At 41.2% G+C, this 23686-nt stretch overlaps 1 protein-coding gene across 1 annotated transcript in view; it reads left to right on the top strand.

The window, feature by feature from the left end:
* Window positions 1-142: 142 nt before the first annotated feature.
* prex1 (phosphatidylinositol-3,4,5-trisphosphate-dependent Rac exchange factor 1) overlaps window positions 143-23686 on the top strand; it is a 70036-nt gene continuing 46492 nt past the window's right edge. The window contains exons 1-4 of the mRNA XM_026331613.2: window positions 143-547; window positions 15493-15558; window positions 15775-15897; window positions 20837-20941. Coding sequence (XP_026187398.1) covers window positions 404-547; window positions 15493-15558; window positions 15775-15897; window positions 20837-20941 — 438 coding nt within the window. The 5' untranslated portion in view covers window positions 143-403. The remainder of the gene's footprint in view (window positions 548-15492; window positions 15559-15774; window positions 15898-20836; window positions 20942-23686) is intronic.

Raw genomic sequence — 23686 nt, 5'->3', positions numbered from 1 at the left:
GGCTGTACATCCGTCTTTTATTATTATTTTATTGTCTTTGACATATTTAAATGGACTTAGAATATGGTTTAGGTGTTCCCTGGTGAGCATGCAGGCAGTGCATGTGCGTGTGCGTGTGGCACTGGGTGCCTCCACCTCCTCCTCCGTGTAGACTGAACGGATCCAGTGTTGCCTCGCTGCTCAGCTGGTGTTGCGGACACTCAGCCAGGCTCCGCTCGCTCTTCGGTACTTTGGATGAACTTTATTTCCACTTGTGGTGCGTTGCGCATCACGGCTCTTGGGGATTTTGGAAAAGTCGTTGCTGCAAAATGGACTGAAGCAACAACTCAGTCGAGTGTGGGTACTTTAGAAAAAGAAGCGTGTTTGTGCAAAGAGCGACCTTTCTGAGGGTTGAATTAGCACCATGGAAGAGGACGACGGGCATCTGGATAACGGTGTCCACGCCACCAAGGACTCGGACCGACAACAGCGGCTCAGACTTTGTGTTTTAAAAGAAATACTGAACACCGAGAAGGATTACGTCCAAACACTGCTTTTCCTTCAGTCGGTAAGTTTGACTTCATGTTTCATGTTGCCTGTGCTGCTGTCTCTGACACGGGCAGGACAATACGCCAAACACCAGTAGTAAATCTTCTAGTTTGACGTTGTCGTCCTTTTTTGTCAAAGTGCACGGTCCTTTGCACGTCTGGTGGCGTTTTATCAAATGTCAGACTACACTCTTTAATTCGGCCTACATACACTGCATTAGGTGGCACACCGTGCAAGAAAATGAACTTAATACCTTCCCCCGGTGTAGCTTTCGGCCTGGATACGAAGACCAACCTTCGTATCAATTCGTATTGAGTTTGGCGTGACTTTCTGTTCCCATCAGCTTGGTCCGTGTTATGGTTAGACGCGGTTTGTAGTTCCTGACAGCTCTCACAAAGGGCAGCCAGCTGAGCATGTTGTATTCAAACATTGTCATGTTGTTTGCTACACTTGTTGTGCTTTAATGCTGGGGGTCGTCACTCACCCCTCTGTTGTGTGTTAAAGCTCAGGTTGGAAACATTCAAAGCAGAGCTGACTTTGCAAATAAATAGGTATCCATGGGTGTTCAGCACCACCACGCCTCAGTGCTGCAGACAGTGAGAGGTGTCCTTACAGCTCTGTCACTGTGCCCTCACCCCTCACCCCCCACCCCTCACCTGTGCCACAGGCCTCACACAGTGCAGGTGCTTTCTGCTTGGAGCTGACTGTGTCATGCGAGGTTTTCTCCAAACTGGCTTCATTTACTGTGACAGTAATACTGCAGGCCTGACTGTCTGACTGTGCTTTTTGTTCACTGTAGGGAAGTCCCCTCTTTTGCCCCCCCCCCCCCCCCCAACACAAGGTCAAAGGTCAGGGTCAGCTTCAAAGCATCTCTGGCCCTTGTAGGGATGTGAGCTATCTGCTTACTCCCTTTGATTGTTATAGTGAATTGTTGTTTTTTTTTTAATAATCTGATAGAAGGTTTCAACATCTGGCACACATTTGGTCACGGTTTCCTCTTTCCCTTGTGCTGTCACATGTTTAGAAACTTCCTCAAAGTTCTCAATAATTCATTTCATCTGCAGGGACGGCTCGCTGTCGCCTGGCATAACAAAGATACTAAATAATTCTACAGGCATCACGATCAGCCCAACCCTGGACCACTTTACTGAATAGATTTCAATTCTACACTTGTTTAAAAAGCATCCTTTAGTCATCATTTGTGGACAGATCTCTGTGACACTGCTTCCTTTCTCTGTTACACAAGGCTGTCATGGTTTATCTTCAGTTACACAGCAGACCAGGCAGCACAGAGACATGCTTTGACCCCCCCCCCCCCCGTCCAAAAGAGTGGTAATGATAAAGACAAAGCCGCAGTGATTTATCGGAGAAGTCTGCAAGCTTTTTCCTGTGGACATCTGAAAGCTGTCAGTGCCACCGCGCTCGCACGCACGATTTAGGCTATGCAGTGTAAAGCCAGGGTGGAGTGATATGCTCAGACTTGTGGAAACCTATATTTTAATTTGTGTCTTTGCATAGATAGCAGTCAATGCAACATCCTAATAGAGTGTCAGGATACTCCCCACATTGTGTTTAGCCCTGATAAGCCAGTGGGGTGTCTATAAGGAGTGACAGTAAGCTGCAGATGCTGGTCCTCTATGTGGGGAAGGTTGTTGCATCAGGGCTCAGTAGCTTAGATTGTTAAATGGTTACATGGACATTCAATACAAAAAGAGAAAAGAAACATCCGTCCACCAGCAGTGGACCTCTACTCCTCTGCAAATCTCCCCAATCCTCTCTATCCAGGATCCAGCTGAGCCTGCTCCCAGTCTCTCAGTGGGAGCCAAGCTTTGTCACCATGCTGCTCACTATGGTGCTGATAAGGAAAGTCTGGCTGTGGGAGCCCAGAACATATGGTTTCAGTAAAGATTTATAATGGGGGGTAGGTTGGTTCTTCTTAGAATGGATTCAGTGAAAAATGTACTACATCAAGTGATGTTTTTCACATTTTTTCAGTGTCTGCTTTTTCTCAAACTGCCTCATCTGGTTCAGTTAGATAGCTCCTACATTTCCCAGAATGCTCCCTTGACAGCTCCCTAAGAATATTTGGCATTTTTCTGCATCTTATGTGACTTACACATGTCCACAGAGACAGGAATAGAGATAATGTGGGATTCAGACAGTGCTTAGGTGTTTTCCCTAGTCAAGAAAAGTGAGCTGCACCTACCACTGAAAACACAACATGGTTTCAGGTTCCACTGCTTTCTAGGCTACTGAGGCCACTGTCCTGTCCTGTATGTGGAACGTCTGTGCAGATAAATGTTTGGATTCTGTAAAAAGACAAAGCAATGTGAAACTAAAAAAGATGTTCATCTGTGAGATTCCATTGTATTTACGGGGATATCAGGGATGTTGACACTGAAGTGTGTAAATCCACAATACATCCGCCAACCTGAAAGCCCTCAGTTGTTTTTTATATTCACTCACTTATCTTTTTGTTGTCTGAAAGAACTTCATGATTTAGTTTTTCTCTCTCACTGGGCTTTCTTCTGTCATGTCCATGGTAGAAACTGAACAGTATTCAACTGAATGACATCTCACTATTGACTGTGCACATCAGCCTTATCACTGATTTATTTTCCACCCACTTTTGTGTTCTTCCTCAAACCTCCTGGATCTTTAGCCTCTGTGCAGCATCGCTTATCAACCGTAATTATTGCGGTGACACACAAAAGAGATGGTTATCAGGCTTTGGCATCTTAGCCTTTCTGAATGTCACTCATCCCCTGGCAATTATCAGCACCATCGCGCTCATCCGACGTGCTGGAGTAAAGCATGTTGGGATGATGTGAGGAGAAGAGGTGAGAAGGGGGTTGGGGGTGTGAAAGGAGGGATTAGGGAATTCATTTTGCTCAACATTATCTATTGCCTCTTCGAGTGGTGTGGCTGCCGTCTCTTTTTAACAAGCTAGCCTAATTCCAATTCCAAGTTTATGGTGATGACTACTCTTTTCAAGATTTTCTGCTACCAAATGCCTTTGCTAGCGTCTAAATTGATCTTCTCATAGTACAATAGACGGGTGGAGATTTTCTCCAAGGTAGAGCTTTGTTGATTTAATCCAGGCAACTAGATTTTCCCTGCCATGACCCACCAAAATGTAAGGTATCCATGACAGTAATATGGTCATACCCAACAGACTTGTGGGATTTTCCTTCCAAACCATAAAAACAGGGCTGAGCCTTTCTGAAAGTTGTTGACCATGCTGACCAGCGTCTTAGTAAATTTTGTACAGTAATGTCAACAACAGAATCGTATGGTCAATGAATTAGTCAGCTTTGGACCTTCCCTTTTGATTCTGAGAATGGTGACCAGAAAGGTCTCATCAGTGCTGCAGGATAATGGGAAACATCTGGAAATCCTGTGTTCTGTGACCCTTGTTTAGGCCACACAGAAGTGAGAGTGCATGTCTAATACTGATGTGGTTGTGAGGCTGTGAGGATGATGATGATGTGTGACTGCATGTAGCTGCAGTTTTTTCACACCTTTCTGTGCCTTTGCTGTGGCTGATTTTTTTTTTTTTATTTGTTTGGTTTTTTTGTATGTCCCCCTTTAGTTACTGTTTACAAGACTTGCTAAACAAGCAGGATGACAAGTGTACATGCTCAGAAACACACATCACATTCACCAGTGCCCAGGAAGACAGACATGCAGGAAGCTTGAGCTTCCTCTTGAAACCTCTTGTACCTCGTCTTTTCTTTTTCCTTTTTTTTCTCCACTCCTTCTCCCTAGCCCTCCCCACTTGGTGGGAAAGACCAGCATCGAGTTTCTCTGGGCTGGGGGGTATAAATAACTCCAGATTCTAACTCTCATCTTGGCCACAACGCTGGTGGTTTCAGCTCACTGCAACCTCAGCCTTGCTGAAGTCATACAAACACAGGCAGAAATCACATATATAGCAAGAGTGAAGCAGGGAAACAGCCCATGGAGCCCTAGCAGCAGGTACAACAGTTACTGTCACGGACTGCTGGGGTTTTGTGAGGGTTTTAATTTTTACTGAGCTTTTAACTCCACTGCTTTCTAATACTTGAGAGCCGGGACGGTCTCAAGTAGTTTGGAACTCGCAGATTAATCAGACCTCGATAATGCTGAAGGTGGTATTCAGTTGTAAGTAAGCAATGTTTAGAGAGAGAGAGAGAGAGAGAGAGAGAGAGAGAGAGATGTTGCTGTTCAAATGATGCAAAAGAGAAGAAGCATAATATTTGTCTTTGAAGTCTTGTACTTAACTAGATTTGTGGTTTATGTGTGCAAAGACCCATGGCACTACTGGGCATATGACATTAATCTTTAATTTTCTGTACATGTTTTCATCCAGCACTGGACACTTGGTACCGCACCCTACATCCATTGTTTCAGCTTAAGTTGCAGCTTGTTGCATTAATGGGGATAAATGCCAATTCCAGCTCAAGCTTAATGTTTATTTTTAGTCATGGATGTTGTGATGCCATTTATTTGAGGTACAGGGCTGCAGCAGGAATTTTAAGACTTCAAGTCTAACACCAGGAGGCATGATGGTAAAACAAACAAAACAAAAGACCTTCACAAATGCTTAAGGGCTTTTGTAGATGATAAAAATGATTTCACACGGTTAATATGCATCTTTGGAGCCCTGTGATTTTGCATTAATTATTTTCTTTGAGCAGTTCTGTCTTTGAGCTTATGCATTAAGACACATGAATTTATTTCAGGTGTGTGTACTGTGGAATCTCAGATGTGTGGAGGTAGGACAGTTAATAAATCAGAGGTCAATCAAGCAATGAGTCAGTTTACTGATTTCTCTGTCAAATACCAGCTAATGTCTGGTATGTGAAGAATGCAACATAGTGACCGGAGTGGACCTTCAGTAAGAGACAGTATAACTGTGCCTGACCAGCACTGTAAAGTGCTTTTCAACAGGTCGCTGTATGAAACAATAGCTAATCTGGACTAAATTATTAAACCTGGCAACATGAGGTCTCCAGTGCCCCCTTGGAGGCTGTGACCCGGACAGAGTTGGGAAAAGTACTTTCTCAGGGTGGATACTGGGTGCAATAACTGCTGTTCAGCTCTGAGAACACTCTTGAAGGGAGAATGAAAAAGATGGAGGGTTACCTGAAAAATGATTTGGCATACACTCTCCTTTGGGATCTTCCTGTTTGGTTTACAGACTTTGGCAGCAGGCTTACAATGTTTGTTTGGATTCTCAAATACCACCAGATGTGTGGCTTCTTTTTGGGGTCAGAGGTCATTTGCCTGGTGGAAAACCTCTGGACAAAACCAGTTTTCCACAACACTTTTTGAATTTAGAGAACATGACAAAGATATTTGATAAAGTCTGACTGTTGGATTAAACAGGGCGGGTCAGAGTAAATGCCTGGTCTGCATGCTGTCCACCAGGAAGACATTTGTATGACACAATGGGACAAAGAAGGAGCGTCACACCCAACACACTTCCAAGTAGTTCTGTTGTTTTTGTTCTGTGGTATAAGAGAACTTTCACAAATTGACTTTGAAATCAAAGTTAACATGAGTGAAACCTTTCACTATGTTTAAGATGCACACCTAAATGAACTGATCCCAACAATTACATTTTGGATGTATTCCTCCAAATACAGTTGGTGACCAGCTGCACAGTATGCACACAGGTGGATGATGAAAGCCTGCAGGAGTATGTCTTGTGACAGAACCGAATGCAAAGTGTCTGTTGATGCCTTGTTCAGGACATGAATGCCAGTGGAGCGCAGTGTGTGACAGCCTGAATGAGAGGAAGATGCATCACTGGATTAACTTTTCAAGGCAACTGCCACAAATACAAACAGAACATTTACACAGCTGATGCTGTAATTCTTTTGTTATGACTGTCATTTTGTTAAATATGAACTCTGAGACAAATGATTTCATATTACCAATGAGTGGAGATGTTTTTGCTTGTGTTGTTCTAATTAGTTGTTACAGCTGCTGGTGAATACATGTGCCTGGTTTCTGAAGAGCTTAAATCTTGGCTTTTAATATTATTTTATTTTGCCAACTAACATGCCACAATTATAAAGGCTTTTGGTTTTGTTTGCACGTGCTGACAGAAAAAGGGACTACATTTTGACATATGATAAATTACCACAGACAATTTTGGGGAATTTTGGCATACGCCAGTGATTTACATAACTCTTTACACAATGGATCTGGGTCAGAAAAAAAAAACACTACAGAGAGAATTTAGCTCTTGTCTTAATGGGGATTTTACTAGGACTGTCTCTTTTCATCATATAGTTACATGTGATTTAATTATCTTTCTGTTGTGCTTTTGCTCGCACTGAGATGGAGTACTGTGAATCAGACTGACCCAGCATGATGTTCAGAAGTGGAAACTAAGATGAGTGTTAGCTACATTAGTGACTGCTAAAGGAGAAGTTCCATGAATGTAGGTCAGTTGCATCAGTGGTTTCAGAGCTAAAAACATACTTTTCCAGACAGAAGAGCTTTGATTTGCTGCTGTCTGTCAATCCATGAAAAAACTGTTTTCTGTGAGGTTGGGAAACACTGTCAGAACCAGTGGGTGTTGTTGATAAGATCCTCAGATTTGCCAAATGACCATTATTGTGTAATGTGCCCACGACACTGTTTACGTCTGCCCACCTGAATGCCAGGTGTTCAGTTTGTTTTTCCTTGGTTAAAGCACATGCTTTTGCTCTGTGTGCTATTGCAAATACAGGAAATCACTATCTTTTTCTGTAGCTTGTGTTTGGTCTGGTTGGAAGCGTCACAGGTCTCTGATGGCTCACTCAACACCGCACTCTCCACGCTCCGATCCAGCCTGTGATCACAAAGTCTGTCACCACCAAAAACACATGTCCAAAGGTCCAGATGGCCTCTGCAATCTGGACCACGATGTTATCTCCAGATCACCACATGTCAACCTTCAACAGGAAAGACACAGTCCAGAAACAAACCTGCACCAAGTACCGGGTTAAAATAAAATGAACTGATTATTTAGTTGAGATGAAAACAGACTGCAATTTAAAGAGTGTAGAAATAAACCTAAATAGACAAATAAACCTAAATAGACAAATAAATCTAAATAGACATGTCAAACAGATAAAGGTAGATCATGTTGATACTTTTACATGTTAAAGCAGCAGATCAGAATTGCTGTCTGTCAACACTGAGTTTACAAAATGTGGAAACAAATATAGGAACATGTCTTCAGCTCACTAATGCATTACAAGCTAATTCTTGCCCCCTTATCACAAGTGGCCTTTGTGAATGTTGTCTGCTTCTGTCTTTTGTTCCTATAGATGTGTGATCAGTGACAGAAGCTGAGACATCATGGAAGATATTTATAGCACAATAATCTAACTAAATGAGCTGTTGAAAAGGCCCTCACCTTTAAATACTTACTGCCAACTTCACCAATAATAAGAAGGCATGGGCAGAAGTTAGAATTTTTGCGGAAGTGAAACATTTTGAAAGACGAATTTGCTGTAAAGATTTGCTAATCCATGTCAAGTTTCACTGAAATTTTTTACTTCACATAGTCTGCATGTACATCATCTGTTCATTAATGCAACAGAGCTGATGTGGGTTTGATGAGTAGGCAGGAAATCCCTGGTCCAGCACTTTCTGTCAGTCTTCTCTGGTCTCATCCCCTGTAGTGTTTAGCTTCCACCCATGTGAGCAGCTCAAAGAGCCCTGAAGTTTAAAGTCCTTCAAAGCGGAAGTGAGCGAGGGGGAGGAAGAAAAAATTGGACAAGACTCAAAGAAGACTTTGTGTTTTGGTGATTGGCTCTGCCAACAAGGGTTTCTCTTGGAAGACAGCGAGGGGCTGGTTGGAGGGTAAAGGGGGAACTGAGGGAGTTTCTGGAGGGTTTGGGAGAGATGTGAATTACGGCTTCAGAGAGAAAGAAGTCTGCTAAGGTTGGGGTCCCTCATTGTGGCAACGCCACGGGCCATTCTCTGGCTCTGCTGCACTCAGGCCACAAAGAGAGGATTTCTTCATTTATTTATTCAATTTCATGCCATGTCGACCCCAAAATGGCCCCAATTCCCCCTCCAAAACTTCCCAGTCCCCTATTGTGGCTGGCTACCCCAATCCTCTCTCTAAAAAAGACAGACCCTTAATGGCAGCATTGTTTTTAGCTTGTTGTTGTTTTCTGTTGCATGAGGAGGGGTAGAGAGTTTGAGGCTGGTGACCTGAGAACTTGCATAGAAAAGTCTTGAATCTGTGGATCTGTGTTTCGGTTTGAGGGTTTTTTTCAGTAGGTGTGGGAACCGAAGCAAATTGAAAAGGGGCTCTCAGGGCCTGCTGGAAAAACTTTGACAAGTGTTAGAGCTTGTTCTTGATATACAGGGTCTCTTTTGAGATACCTGAATTGAGTGAGATGGTCCAGCATTGTAGATGAATGCTGATGCAGCCATTAGCAAACAGTTTTGTCCCCGTTTACACCATCTTGACATATTATTGTGGAGACACTGTTGGAATGAAAGGAATCTGCTCTCAGAGGCAATAATAAGATTGATATTTAAAAATCAAGGCGGTGACGTGTCCAAGATGGTGCAGTTTTATTGACCCACTAATAAACAAACAAATGCATTTATAAAGCCTTTCAGGGTGTCATGTGGTCATGTTCACACAGACATCTCATTGCCAACTCATTAATCTCATTCATCCACATTTAATACAGATAACCTTAACTGAAGGTAAACATACAAATTAAAAGGATTTTCTGCTCCTGACTCTGAGTGACCCTTGAGTCAACATCCCCTGCCAGCTCCAGCAGCTCTGACCCTGACTGTACATCTGACTCTGCTGTTGCAACTTGACCCAGTTTGACAATCATGGCATTTCTTTTTCTTCACTTCAGTTATTACAGATTTTTACTGTTGTGGTTATGGCTGTTTAGAGTTAAATTCTTTTTAATTAACATATGAACCTTGTTAAGATAGAATTTGTGTGCCAGCTAATTTAAAGGCTTCTAGACTAAAGCAAAGACGAAAAAATGTTAAATCGAGTTTTGGGTCTTGTTGCATGTTTAGCTTGGCTGCAGGTAGAAAGCTTTGGTCAGAGGCAGACAAGGCAGACGTGAAGGCAGCAGGCCCCTTACTCACTGTCCAGTGGAGCGAACACTGAGCCTGAACCAGCATATGGTCCATCTGCATCTTCACACCTTGCTGTCTGGCCCCTCTTCGCTCTGTTAATCCTCAACATTTAGCTAACCCCCTCACCCAACCCACATCTGACCCTTTGGCTGTCTGTCATGTGAGATGATGCCTGATGCTTCATATGACACAAGACCAGTTACTAGTGTTAAACAGGGGTCGTATTGTCTAGCCTGGCAGGTAATGATAAATGCTGGGTTAGATATGGCCTCAGGCCACCAGGCCTCCCGGTGCAATGTTAGCTGTGTAAATAACGAATGTCACTTCCTTTTAATTCATAAGAGTAAACAACATGATCTTCTTCTCATTTTATGATAGTCGACGCCTTAAAACACAGACAATTCAATTTCATTACAGTGTGGGTGCTGTGCCACAAAGTTGAGGGTTACCTCTATGATTCATATCATTTCACTTTGTATTATTTAAAGTGTTTAGAGCACAGTATGATTGACCACAGTTTGGGTGCATACTAATACAAAACTGTTTTTACTTAGAAGACAGTTGAGTTAGTGGGCAGTCACACATGTCATATACTTCCTTTTTTGCAAAAGCCAAATGTCAAGTCCAGAATTTACATCTGTTACTTTTCTGTGAAAGGACACCGTTTCATTTTTTTTTTCTCTTTTGGCTGAGGTGAAACACCGCCTGCTTGAATAGAAACAAAATTCTTGCCAGTGGTGTGGATTTCTGAAAAAAATGGAGGCTTTTGTATAGTGTGATTGCTCTGTGTTTTCACTTCCTGTTTGCATGCCACACACACAAACACCCCAGCAGAAGCATGCGTGCACACTTCTTCTGTTGCAGTTTGGGGTTTTTCATGTCTTAAGTTTCCTGCACAGAAATTGTTGCAATAAAGTGGACACGGACTCAGCTTGGTGGGATCCCCCAGCCTTACTTCAACCTGTTCACGTGCCCATTTAGGAAGTGTCTGTTTACAGTTTAATGTCGCTGCTATAAGGGCAGTTTCACACTCACTCCACCTGCGTATGGAGTCTGGCTGGTTTCTTCCGTTATTTGGGAGGGGGTGATGTCTGTTTTTGTGTGAGACCTCAGATTGCTTTTCTGAACTGTACCCGACTCCACTCTTAAATGAACTCTTGGCCAAACAGTGGGTGCAGAAAAGTCTCTTGATGGCTAAAGTCTGAAAACACCCAGATTCCACAGTTGCAAAAGAGGGTAGAGCAAAGACTGTTGTGCTGTGAAAATGCTGACAAAAATGAATATATTATATAAAACAGGCTTGTTTCTGGGAACTGAAGGTGATCTAGAACAGTGTCCTAGGGTTTAAATTAGGTCATGTTAGCAAATTAAATGTGCTCTATTGGCAGGTCTATAAATAACAACGAAATGCAGTGAATGGGTGCTAAACAGATACAATGATGCACAAAAGAGTGTAAAAACAACCCAAAAAATGAAAAATCTCACAAAAAAAGGAACAAGTTAATGTATGTGCAAGATAACTATGAAGAAATACAGAACAAGTCAAAATGGGCACAAAATGTCTAAAAAAAATAAAAAAAAAACAAAAACAAAACAGGGGCCTTCAATATGTCTGTGCCAAGGGGCCCATTTTCTCATGATCTGTTCATGAAAACAGAGGCTCTGTAGTTATTGAATACCAATTAAAATACTGAGCATTAAAATGTTGAAGATTGTGATGTGTAAAGCTTTTTTACTTCTAACTTTTATTGTGTTTCGTTCTTCACCTGATAAATGCTACTTCAGCGGGTCTTTTGGAGCATTAGTTTTGAGTGTTTAATGACTTTTGACCGTTTTCTTTGTGGTGGATGTTGAACAATGGACTTATGGCTTTGCTGAAATATCCATGGTACTCTTCTGCATTAGTGTTGTACTCAGCAGCTACTTTGTGGTCTATAAAGGAGCTTCATGGTTTTGTTATTCGTCTCCTGTGGGATTGCATCATAAGCAGTTTCCCCTAACAGCCCATCATCCCTGTGGCAAGAGACCATCATCTGCAATATCTGTGTTTTGCTCTGTGCTGCAGCTGAGACCCCTCTGTGCAGCCGTTCTGACTCATTATTATGAGTTGAAGGTATCAAAAAATGAATTTGTGTCCCAGCTGACCACCTATTATTAACACATTAATTGATGCCAACACTATTTTTAGGTACTGGACAGTAATTAGGCATCTTCTGCAAACAATGTAATGTGAACTGCTCTGGGAAACCATTGCAGAAAAGGAATATTTGCCCAAGGGGCTCTATGATCTGTATTTTTAAGGACCACCTTTTATTTTAGACAGTGAACCTTTAAAACATAACCATCTCTGTCAGTTCAGCTCCATTAAATTTAAAGTCAGTGTGGGTCAAGAGGCATCGATGTCTGATCCTGCACTTATGGTTATATATCCTCGGCTCACTGATAATGGTGTGCTGATGTCAGGAAACATGCAGAAAGGTCACCTGAGATGGAGATAGGAAGGTAAACAAGAACAGGTCTTCATTACAGAAATTGCCACTATAGTCACTGCTGCCCCTCAACATTAAGAAGTAATGAGCTCAATGACTGCGGCCAGTGTGTAGAGTTATGTTCATCATGATTACTGTGCTGTTTTTGATGATTCAATTTTTTCCAATAACAACTGGCTTAGGTATGTGCTGTGGAGAGGGTGGTTCTTTCAGTATTCATCTCTTAGCTTAATTTATGTGTGTGCGTGTGTGTGCATGTATGTATAATGCTCTGAGCTATTGTCCTCTGTATGCAAATGATGCATGAACAACAATATGCTGAGGGTTATCAGCTTCATTTCCATCATCCAAACCAGACTGGAAAATTGGAAAATATTGACTTTTGTATTTTTGCATTTTGTTCAAAGCCAATCTGTATTTATTAACGACAATGGAATTTAACTTGATTGAGAATTGGTAACCTGTCATCTTGCCGAGTTACATTTAGACTGGGGAGGATGTCAAAGCCAAAATGATTCCATGCGTCTGTGACTTGACTGACTTGTCTATTATCTTTAGTGGTTCAAAAAAAGCTACATATGAAAATCAGTCAAGGTTGTTGTTTGACTTCTGGTGATCCTTGGCTTTCCAAGCACAATGAACCACTGTCCATCAGAAGTCAACATCCTACCTACCCATAATACTTCTTTTGTGAACATTTCTTGTTGTTTATTCTAACAAGGCACTCAAAAAATTACAGTCTAGATTGTAAAAATCCTGAAATTGAGTACACATGCTTGACGTGCATGCCCAGTATATGCTCAGAGTAGACAACTACTCTGCTGAAGCCAGTGTCTCAGTCATGATGGTGGACAGAGAAAGCTTCCAATTTTCTCTCCAAATAAACCTGTGTGCTTTGTGATGGAACAGTGAAGACAGCCAATACTACCCTGGTGAGAATGTGGCGAGATCTGGACTGAAAGGATCTCTTTGTTTGCTCCTCCCCACCATCCTCATCACTGATCCCACCATCACCACATCTGTGTGGCACATTTTGTGCAAGGAGTGAATCCTGCCTTGATGGCAGTTGTCTAAGATGTCAATAAGGAATGACTCTTAAGTCTGAAGGTTTTAGTTTTTACTTCACACATTATGTCCCAATTGTCCCTTCCCCTTTTTTATTCTTATCATTTGCCCCCTGTGCTCTCTCCAGCACCCACCCTGCCTTCTTTAATCTGAAAACAACCAGGGAAAGGCCTTGTTTCCTGCCTTTTCTTGTCTCCTCTGCCAGGAAGCAATGTCTCACTTGAGTGATTCCTCCAATGTGGACACGATACAAGTTGCCATATGGGAGATTTAATTAGTGTATGCCTCAAGCACAATCAGCTCCCTCCCAAAACCAGTCAACAACATAACTTCTGCTTCCCTTTAATACCAGTCTTAATTAACAAGCTTACAGCTCACTGCTAAAGGCATTTTCTTTATATTTTGGTTCTACGTATGCAAAAGCTAGTAAAGACATAAAAAAAATCCCCAGGACAATCCTTCAAAAGGGTTTGGTCTCTGAAGAAATAATATGATTGCTGCTTGACTCCCTGTTTGGTTGGGTTCTATCTTTAGAGCAAATGTGTGATTACAAGTGTCAGTCTTTAATTATAGGAAAGTGACTTACTGTACTTACATGTAGTAGGCTGACATTATGTTGGACTGCAAAAAGCATGCCAGGGTTCTCAATAAAGGATCAGTTCACCCAAATTACAAGTAAATTCGTTTCATTCACCTCTAGTAGTTGGTAGCTGTGCAGATTGTTTTGGCTGCAGAATCCAGTGTCTGCTTTTTAATTAGTGGTCCTTGGTGAAAAGTAGTTCCAGAGAATTTACTGAGGTAGATTTTAACCTGGATATGTTTTGAACACAGACCTACCAAAGCAGCATCAAAAAGCTTAGTTTCATTAATAGCTAAGTATCAATAGTTTGTGTTAAATGCTTGACCAAATTCTTATGCTTGGCTATTTCAGTTCTTTGACTGAATATTTCCTGGTTTGAACTGAAAAACTATATTTTAATTTCTTTGAGGAATGTTGGAGCATATTTTGGTAATACAAATGGTTTCACCAATGGCTGATTATTTACAGATTATTGTGCTGCCTCTCTTATCATAGCAGCTTTGACGTGACCAGTGTAAATCATTTTTGAGTTTAGAGAAACATCAGGAAACATCAGTAATATTTCAAATCACTGTTGATTCATCATTGAGCTCTAAACTTTGATCCCTTTGTAGCACCCTTCATCCATGCAGCAAGCTTCTGGAAATACAGGGCACAAGAGACTTCAGGAGCAGAGTTTTGTTTGGTGGTTTGAGGATACAAATCTCCTCTGCTCTATCCCTTTTCTTTTCAAGACAGTATTGGTGTCTGGAGATGAGGCAGACAGTCTGAGACAGGTGAAGCCAGTCTGACACAAGGCGATAGACTGAGAAATGAGGAAGAGAGAATAAAGGAAACTTGATGATTCACTTCCCCTCTCTTCACCATTCTTATTTTTGTGATGGACAGGCATATGCACACTGTCACTTTAAAAGTCAGTTTTTCATGTAGTAGGTGAATGTGCACGAATAGTGATGTAGGTTTTTTCAGAGATACATACATATTAAAGCAACATTATTTTTGACCTTGAAGTAATGTCTCTGAAATTATTTCAGTGGTAGAACAACTCTTAGCCGGATGAATTCTACCTCCGCTGCAGCCTGAGTGGGCTCACATCAGCTGCAGCAGCACTATGTAACTTTCATGTTCGGGTAGGATCACTCAGCCTGCTGCCAGCGGAAGAGTGTGACCTGCTTTATAGCATACAGCACATGTTTTACTCGTAGCCTGGGTGGAGTTAGCCAACAGCTAACTATATTACAAAACTATCTAACACAGAATTCTCAAAATTAAGGCCATGGCAGAGCCAGTGAAGAAACCAAAGAGGGTTTTGTCAGAGGAAGCAAAGAAAAGAAAGAGAGTGATCAGACACCAGCCTGAACACGACTCAATATCGGACGGGCCAACACTGTGGATTCACTGGTTCCGTCAGCTTAGTCAACAAATTCAATGTATTGCAAAGTCCACAGAGAAGGTAGCAGACAATTGTGCTTCTCAAACAGATGGTGGAAACTGTGAGCAATAGTGATATAGTGTTGCTTTAACTTATAATTATCAGTAGAAGGAAGCTGCACTTCACCTTTCACACCACTTTTGTGTGCATTTTGTTCTGAATGAAACTTCTTTTTTTTTTTTTTTATCAGACAGGATGTTCAAAACCCCTCATGCGTGTTCTCTTAGATGTGTGTCAGTAAAGAACAGCACTTTTCTCTAAAACCTGCTTTGTCTCTCTTTCATCTTCAGGCATTTTTGCACAGAATCAGACAAACTGCAGATGACCAGCAGTGTCTCTCACCTGAACATGTTAAGGTATGGCTGAATTGTGTCATGTCCAAATATCTAAAATTGATTTCCTCATACAGATGCTGAGATAGAACATTGAATGACTGATTTACCTTCTTTTCCCACATCTCTGTCCATCTGTTGGTCACTTCCTTGCTCTTTTCCATCTCTTCCTACCACCCTACCTCTTTATCTCTTCCTTCCTTTGTATTCTTTCCTTTTACATCATCCTTCTGTTTATAGATTCTGTTTTCAAACATTGAGGACATCCTGGAGTTGCACAAAGAAGTGTTGTCTGCTGTGGAGACCAGTCTGCAGCCTGAACCCCAGCCCCACCATGCACTGGGACACGTGTTCCTCCAGTTTGTAAGTGCATGACACATACAAGAAAACACCTAAATCAGCAGACAGTCACTTGCATATACACGCACATCGACATGAACACAGGGGCGCATGCATGCGTGAATTCCTCTTCCATGCAAAAACTCACTCACAAACCCTTTTCACGGACTACCCGTAACCACAGATGCAGGGAAAGCGTACAAAGCCTGCTGTGAAAATACCCCTTAATTCTCTTTTTTTTCTCACATGAACACCCCTCCCGTCTCCTGGACTTCCCATTCACAGACACACACAGACTACCTCCACCCCTTTGCCTTTCCTCACTTTCCAAACAGGCAGGCATCCTGTCAGGCAAAATACACTCTTTTCCCTCCATCTCTTTTCATCAGTCTGTGCAAGTCACACTCTGGCATCTTTCTTTTTCTCCTACATCCCTTCATCCAAAGACCCCCCCTACACTCTCCCCTCTGTTTGAACTCATTTGGCCCCGGGGGACAAAGAAGTGTCTGTGTCCGGGGAGGAAGAGGTGGTGTGTCACTCAGCGAGGGGACAATGCTTTTGCTGGTAGCACTAAATCTCAAGCTCCTTCTCTGTCTCTCTGTTTGTCTCTCTGATAAACTATCTTCAGCTCACTTTCACTAAGGCACAAAACACCCCAGTGAGGTATCAGCCTATAAGATAATGCTGTAGAAATTAAACTATTTCTGGTCCCGAATCATCTCTGATAAATGTCTATATAGCTATAAAATCCAACGTGCATGCCTTTTTATGAACTATAACACTTCTGTGTATGTTCACATAGAATCTATCCAGTGTCATCCATGATTGTGGTATGGATGACGTTTGTGAAATGGTTCATCAAATTGTGCCTTCACGCATATGTGAGCCGTCTTGGTCATTGAGCTTGTCAGAACAAATGACAAGGCGGAGAATTGATTAAAGCTTTTACTTTTATTTCCTCCGCTCTATGGTTTTAGAGGTCAGACTGGATGGGTAATAGGAAAGCTGCAGGTGAAAGGTTTAAAACACACAGCTTCAATCTCTTCAGTTTTTCAGCAGCAAAGAAACCTTTGTGACTCAAACCAGTAATCAACATTGCTTTCAGTTGTTGAGTCATGGCGATAAGCAAGATTGTACCAGTGACATTTATTTACTTAGTCATACAATATGAGAAATAGCATTTATTACATTTTATCAGTGTCAGGGGACACTTTATATATCAAAGTGAAAAAGGTACATATTTTACGAGGGGTTATGTGCTGGATTACAGTAGTTCTTGGCAGCACATGGTTTGTGCTGGTTGCCAGGCAACCTCATGGTGATGACAAGACTCCAGGGAGTGTACTTGGCCAGAAAAGGTTCACTACAGAACCCTCATAAAAGCACAACATGTCATCTTGATAAAATGTTGTACATATCAAACACCAGGATCTGATGAGTTCATGTAAGGTTAATGTGATGTGGTAACCGGCAGTTAGCTTTGAGCAGAGCCTGGCTTACTCCGTCCCTCTGCGTTCAGTCTTTACGCTAAACTATGTTAATCCGAGGCTGCTTGCATCACTTATATATATATTTACTGGTATTGGTGTTGATCTCAGGTAACTGAGCAAATAACAGTTATGTATATGTCCTAGAATGTTCAACCGCTTCTTTAACGTGTTTCTCACATGCTTTTATCATGGTGTCATCTTCCATCTTTGTGTACATATGTGTGCACCTCTGTGTTGTGGGTCGTGCAGTTGGGCTATTGAGCTTCCCACACACACCACCTTTGTTACTGCATATCTATTACACTTCCCTCTCCAAACCATGACCTTTGTCTCCTTCAGCACTAACATCTCTCAGCCAATCGGCTGGCCCTGTCTGGCACCCTCCAGCCATAGCCCTTGACCTCGGGCAAAGGTCAACACCATGACTGGGATTTGATTAACCTCCTGCATTGTTGCACAAGGCTGTCTGTCACTCACTGTTAGGGACGAAAAATTGGAAGATTCATTACTATTTAAAGTCAGATGTTGCCAAGATGGCCAGGAGGCCTAAGATGTAAAAAGTAACACTCTGTGATTTTGAATTAAAATAACCATAATAAATACTATAAAACCCCTCTGTATTAATGATTACAGTTAATTTTTAATAATAATAATATTTTCTTTTGGAAGTTCAGTCAAAAATGTAATGTACCTATAAATCTGGTTTCTCTAACCCCTCACACATGCACACACTCAGTGCGCTCACTTCATGCTTAGTATTATTTAAACTCTGCTGAAACAGTGACTCATGTTAGAGGAGAAATCAGAGACATCAATATTTGCTCTTTCTCTGGGAGTGTATATATGAGCCCTGTGCAAGAAGCAACAGTCGTGTCATTATGTGCTTTCTGAACTACACCCATTTAGCTTTGACTCGCTGGGATTCCTCAGTGTGTGATACTCACTCATCTAACCCCCGGAAAAACATTCCAGTGATGAAGAATTTAAATAGAGACCTGTGTTTATTAAAGGGACAACCTAAGTCTTGGAGCTATTCTAGGTACAACTGATGTCTTTCAGTCTTTCAGCGTAATCCTGATGATTAAAATTGTGCCAGGTGGAAGTTGACATTTTGACCCCGGCTTCTTTAGTGTGTCTAACTATGTAGTTTTCACCTGAGGAAAGGAAATACCCCAGTGTTTGTTTGGGTTGCAGATGTGAGGCATGCTGTCTGTGAGCAGTAGGACTTAATCACAGATTGTGGAGAACTGAAATGTTTATTTCTATTTGAGTAAAGTTCTACTGTTGTCAGTGTACATGTAGACTGACATAGAGTGGCTGCATATAGAACATCCACTTAATATTCATAATTGTGAACTGGACTGGGTATTTTGTAAAACTCTATAACTTGGAGCAGTTTTATCTGAGGCACAACAATCCTCAGGATACTTGGATTCTGTTTGGAATACTGATGCTTGGAAACACACATGCAAAGTGTAATAGTCCATCCTGGTAAAATAACTGGAGAGAGCAGACAGTCAGAGGATGTTCTATTTATTTTACTGGTTTTATAAATAGCATGCTATTAAAGCTGAGTTTAAAATGTCTTTATTTTGCTTAGTCTTTCTAGAAGAATACTTTCATGGACTGGGTTGTGGGTCTTCCAGGAAAACACAACTCTGCATTTCATATTGTCATGCTATTGCTAATTTACTGACAGAGCGGTCTCACTGAAAATAATATGGAAGCCTGCAATTTATAACAAATGGTTAGATCCCACTAGCCCAGTCCATCAGCAAAGACTGCTTATTAGGTGTAATACTATACTAATACTATAAAATATCTGTGTTTTTGGGTAGATGGGCAGAAGAAAGCAATACCTGTTTAGCCAGAGTAGAGCTTTTTGCCATTGGGAGACAAGTACAAAAACAAATAATTAATCTCTACCTGCATTCAGTAACAAATAGGCCATGAAGTGCTACATGTACTGTAGATTTACAAGTCTGGTCCCTCCCGTGCTCACTTCTTCTAGCTGTGTATGAACTGAGTCTGACAGTATGTGGGCTTTCACACCATATGGCAACCCAGCTGTTGCTCCCAGTGGTGCTTTGTACCGGGATCCCCTGCCAAGCCCAACTTTGGGTGTGTTTGTGTTCCTGCCTGCCTGTGTGGTAGAAGCTGGCCACAGTTTACATTGTGCTGTTCAGCTCACTTGTGTTATACATCTATGAAAGATCATTAAAGTCAACTGAATGGGAGATTTTCAGGTCCTTCTGGTTAAGAGAACAGGATAAAGTAGAAACACAGAGTTCTATAAAAAGCTGTGTGTTGTTTGGCTTCCTCTGTTACCACTACTGGGATATCATTTAAAATACATGTGCCCTCATACCCTACACAGTGACATTCTGAATGTAGTTAAGTGTGTGCATGTGTGGGGGAGTAAAACCACATATATAATTCTTTTGCACATCCGTGCCTATATAGGATGCTTCCTTTGTAACCATTTGTTTTTTAAATGTGTTGTCATAGATGGTGGTTATTTGGAACCCATAGAGTTATTTGAAGATGCTATCAAACCTTTTAGCCGGATTGTTCTCAAGAACTGAATATTGATTTTTCCTTTGTGGTATTATGACCCGGGCATCTTTAAATGCAAAGTTTTTGGGCAGAAGCGTTTCAGTTGCGGTTAAAGGCTTTGTCCAAGCACCTGCAGTTTTGGATTTCACTTACTAGGCTGTTTCATATGGCAGTTTCAGTGTGTAGAAGTCAAACACAGGCCCCACTCTGCACACGGTTTCACATCCCAATTACTGTAGCACAGTTAAGAATACACAATGGGCTTTGATAAGCTTCAGGGTGTAAATTTAGCTGGAGCTGTGCTGCAGTATATACATTGTGATCTACGTTATGCTCCATGAATAATGCATTTCAAGCTCTAATGTCTTCACTTGCCCAGGTATTGTATTACTTACTGTGATGAAACCTAAATGGCAGCTTGACAAAAGCTTCTGTACTAGTGGTACAGCATGGTTGTTTTGTTTTTGCTCAGTGTCATGCTGTCACCTTGGAAAAAGAGGAAATGGTGTGTTGGCATGCCTTTTCCACTATGATGTACATGTACTTTGAAAATGGGAAATGTGACGAATGATGTAGTTCGATGACGGGACATAATGATTTCAAAAGTTTTCTTTCAGTAGTTTTGCCTAATCATTGCTGCAGTTATTCTCCTTTGCATTGCAAATTCTGTTGCTACTGCTACCAGTAATTATAAGAACTGGCAGCTTCGGAAAGTGCAGTTATCTATTTGTTATAGTACAACAGAATCTCATTAGACTATAGTATTGAAGGCATCTCCCCAATTCTTGCTCAGTACTGTCAATCTTCCTCCTGTCAGCTGCCTCAGTTTAATCCTCAGTACTGCTAACCAGCCAGTGAAACATGACATCTAGTCCTCAGTGTACTATTCTGACCTGTGTTTTTCCTCTTTTTTGCAGAAGGAGAGTTTCTCAGTATATGGCGAATACTGCAGTAACCACGAGAAGGCTTTAAGACTTCTCATGGAGCTAAACAAGATCCCCAACATCAGGCTTTTTCTGCTGGTAAGAGAGCTTTGCTTCACTCCTTGTCTTTTCTTTGCACTGCTTCTCCACAGTTCAGCTCGTTTAATCTGTTTTTCTTCTGCATTTTACAAACTTCCTTCCTCTTCTTACAGTGACTCTCTGGTGCTTAATTACGTATAAAAAAAATCTCCATGTTTCCAATATGTCACATGAGCCTTTTAAATTTTTTTGTTTAATTGTGATTGGATTGATGTTTGTCCATATAAACCTCTCCACTTGTTTTCTTCCTGCCTTCTTCCTTTGCCCTACATTTCTTTCCTCTGTTGCTTATCGCTTTTTCTGTCATCTCTCCAACCTCCTCTTCCTTTTGACTTCCATCATATCACCTCTGTTCCCATGTTAACACTTGAATAAAGGGCAGAAATCATAACAAGGTCAGAGAGTTCTTCCTGCCTGGACAGGATGCAACAGCCAACATGGTCACTTTTTATGTTGCTCTTGTCGTGTTTCCTCTGCCAGCTGTTTCCGTGTTTTGACACCTGAAGCTTAGGGCTCTGGAAAATGAACTTAGAATGGCAGTGGGACCTTTGAGAGGGGGCCCAACCAGTGAAATGCTGTGCATGTTCTGGGCCAGCCAGCTGTGGATTGTTGGCAGCCTTTTTGGGATTGGCGAAGAGATCTGTGGCCCTGAGCTTGTCGCTGCCTGATGGTTTGCTTCAATGGCATTGTTGTGACGAGCTGAACTGGAAATAGTAGGATCAGAATGTTGCTCTTTGCTTTGGCTTTGTCCTTTTTATGGCTAAATTGCTTAGGTTGTATGTGACATTAGTGCTTCCAAATAAAAATCACTATAACTGGTTATGTGTTGAATCAGCTGTCAGAGGTGCTCACTTTATTCTCAAATATTGAATGAGTTCATGTGTTTATTAAAATTCAGAGTATGCCCAAAGTGATCTAGTGACTTGGTATATAAATATACGTTTTTTAATTTTTTAAAGTATCTAAAATAAATTGTTCAGTATTTAGAGTGTTGTCCGTTATAAAACACTCTCATAGCGATTAATGGCAGGTGTTTTGGCTTCTTTAAGTGGAGTTTTTTTCTGGATTGAATAATTTCTGTTTTAACTGAATCACACACCGAAGGGGGCCTCTGAGATTGTATGTAGAAAGGAAATGTTAATTTCACTGGAAGTGAAAGAAAAAGGAGGTCATAGTGAAGAGTGGAGGGAGTTCTGGCTTTGGGCTGAACAGATTACAAACAAGCAGAGGATGAGAGAGAAAGGAAGCTCGTGAAAATCTCAACAGAAATGAGATTGAGATGAATACATTAGACGTCTGTGTGCTCTGAGGTTATATTATTGATTTTTCTTCTATAAAATGTGATGCACATCCCCTACTATCCTCTCTTGCTCTCTGTAGAGTTGAAAGAAACAGGCGTATGGTTACAATGCTCTATACTGATCTTCTGCTCTCTTTCCCACTGGAGCGCACTCAACTGGTTTATCTGCATGGCTTCTTTTGATCTTTCATCTCATCCAATGAGCTCACAGCATACTGACAGTTCCTGCAAAATACAAGGCGTAGAGAAACCATGACTGTAACTGTAACTTCCCACTTCTGAAGAAAAGCCCTTTTTTCAGCTGGTTCTGGGGGAAGATTCTTAAAGCTCTAATCTTCTGGGGAATAAGGGGACATTTTATTGGTTTGCCAGTGATCCTTTTGTTGAAAAACATGGACAATTTGGAGAGTTTTTAAGTGGCACAGCAGAAGAAATGCAGAATATTATAGTCGTGGTCATAGAGTTTGTCTTACCTTTAAATGATTGATATGGATTTGATGTTCATAAAATACTGTTACTGAACCAACGTAATACATGCATTCCTACAAATTAAAGTAGGATAAGTGCCAGTAATCAACAATGAATTGCTTTTGCTGCTGTGGACTTGCATTGTATTCGGACTGCATGGAGGTCAGGGATCAGGTCACAGTGTAATTAAATGAATCAACAGAAGTAAGAATGGTAATTCTGTTTACAGTTATTTTAATGGTAAAATGCTAAATGTTGAAATGGTAGAGGGGAAATATAAAGTAGAAAAAATAAGAAAAGACTATGACAATTCATGTTGAATATCATACATTGTAATGCTTGTAAGAGATTAAATATACAAATGCCATTCAAGTGACTGCAAATGCTCCACAACTGCAGCTGTATTTTCTGAGCATGTCTTGATCTGCATACAGGTTTTTAAACTTCCTAATAAAAGCTGAAGACATATGAGAAATGTACCAAGCCTGAGGGAGCGCTTCCACACAAACAGACGGAGAGATTATTCTGCACCTGGATCTGTTACAGGCCTGCTGCCAGTGCAGCAGTCTGTGACTGAATGGAAATGACAACAATAGTCAATTAAATTCTATTTATTGCTGAAATAATACAAAAGGCATGAGACAGCAATGAAAACTGCTGCAGATGCATGAAAATAAATTTCCAGACAGGTGTTGTCTTATACAGTAGGAGTGGAAAAAGCTTTTTTTCCTAATTAATATTTAGTTAGTTTCTTTGTTAATATGACACAGGGTTAGGGTGGAAACTCATCTCCTAGCAGGATGTAAACTAAGAAAGTCTTTTGTCATAATATGGCTGGACCTACCAGCACTTTTATTTATTTGTGTTTTGGTTTTCTGTTTTGTACACAAGCATTTTAAACTGGCTGGGTTAGTAAATGTAAGTGTAGTATGTGCAGTTGCTATGCATTTTTTTGTGGGTATTTATGGCCTTTTGAT

This window comes from Mastacembelus armatus, chromosome 7 (assembly GCF_900324485.2).
Source record: "Mastacembelus armatus chromosome 7, fMasArm1.2, whole genome shotgun sequence".
Classification (NCBI taxonomy): Eukaryota; Metazoa; Chordata; class Actinopteri; order Synbranchiformes; family Mastacembelidae; genus Mastacembelus; species Mastacembelus armatus.
This window is presented reverse-complemented; position numbering and strand designations above follow the sequence as displayed.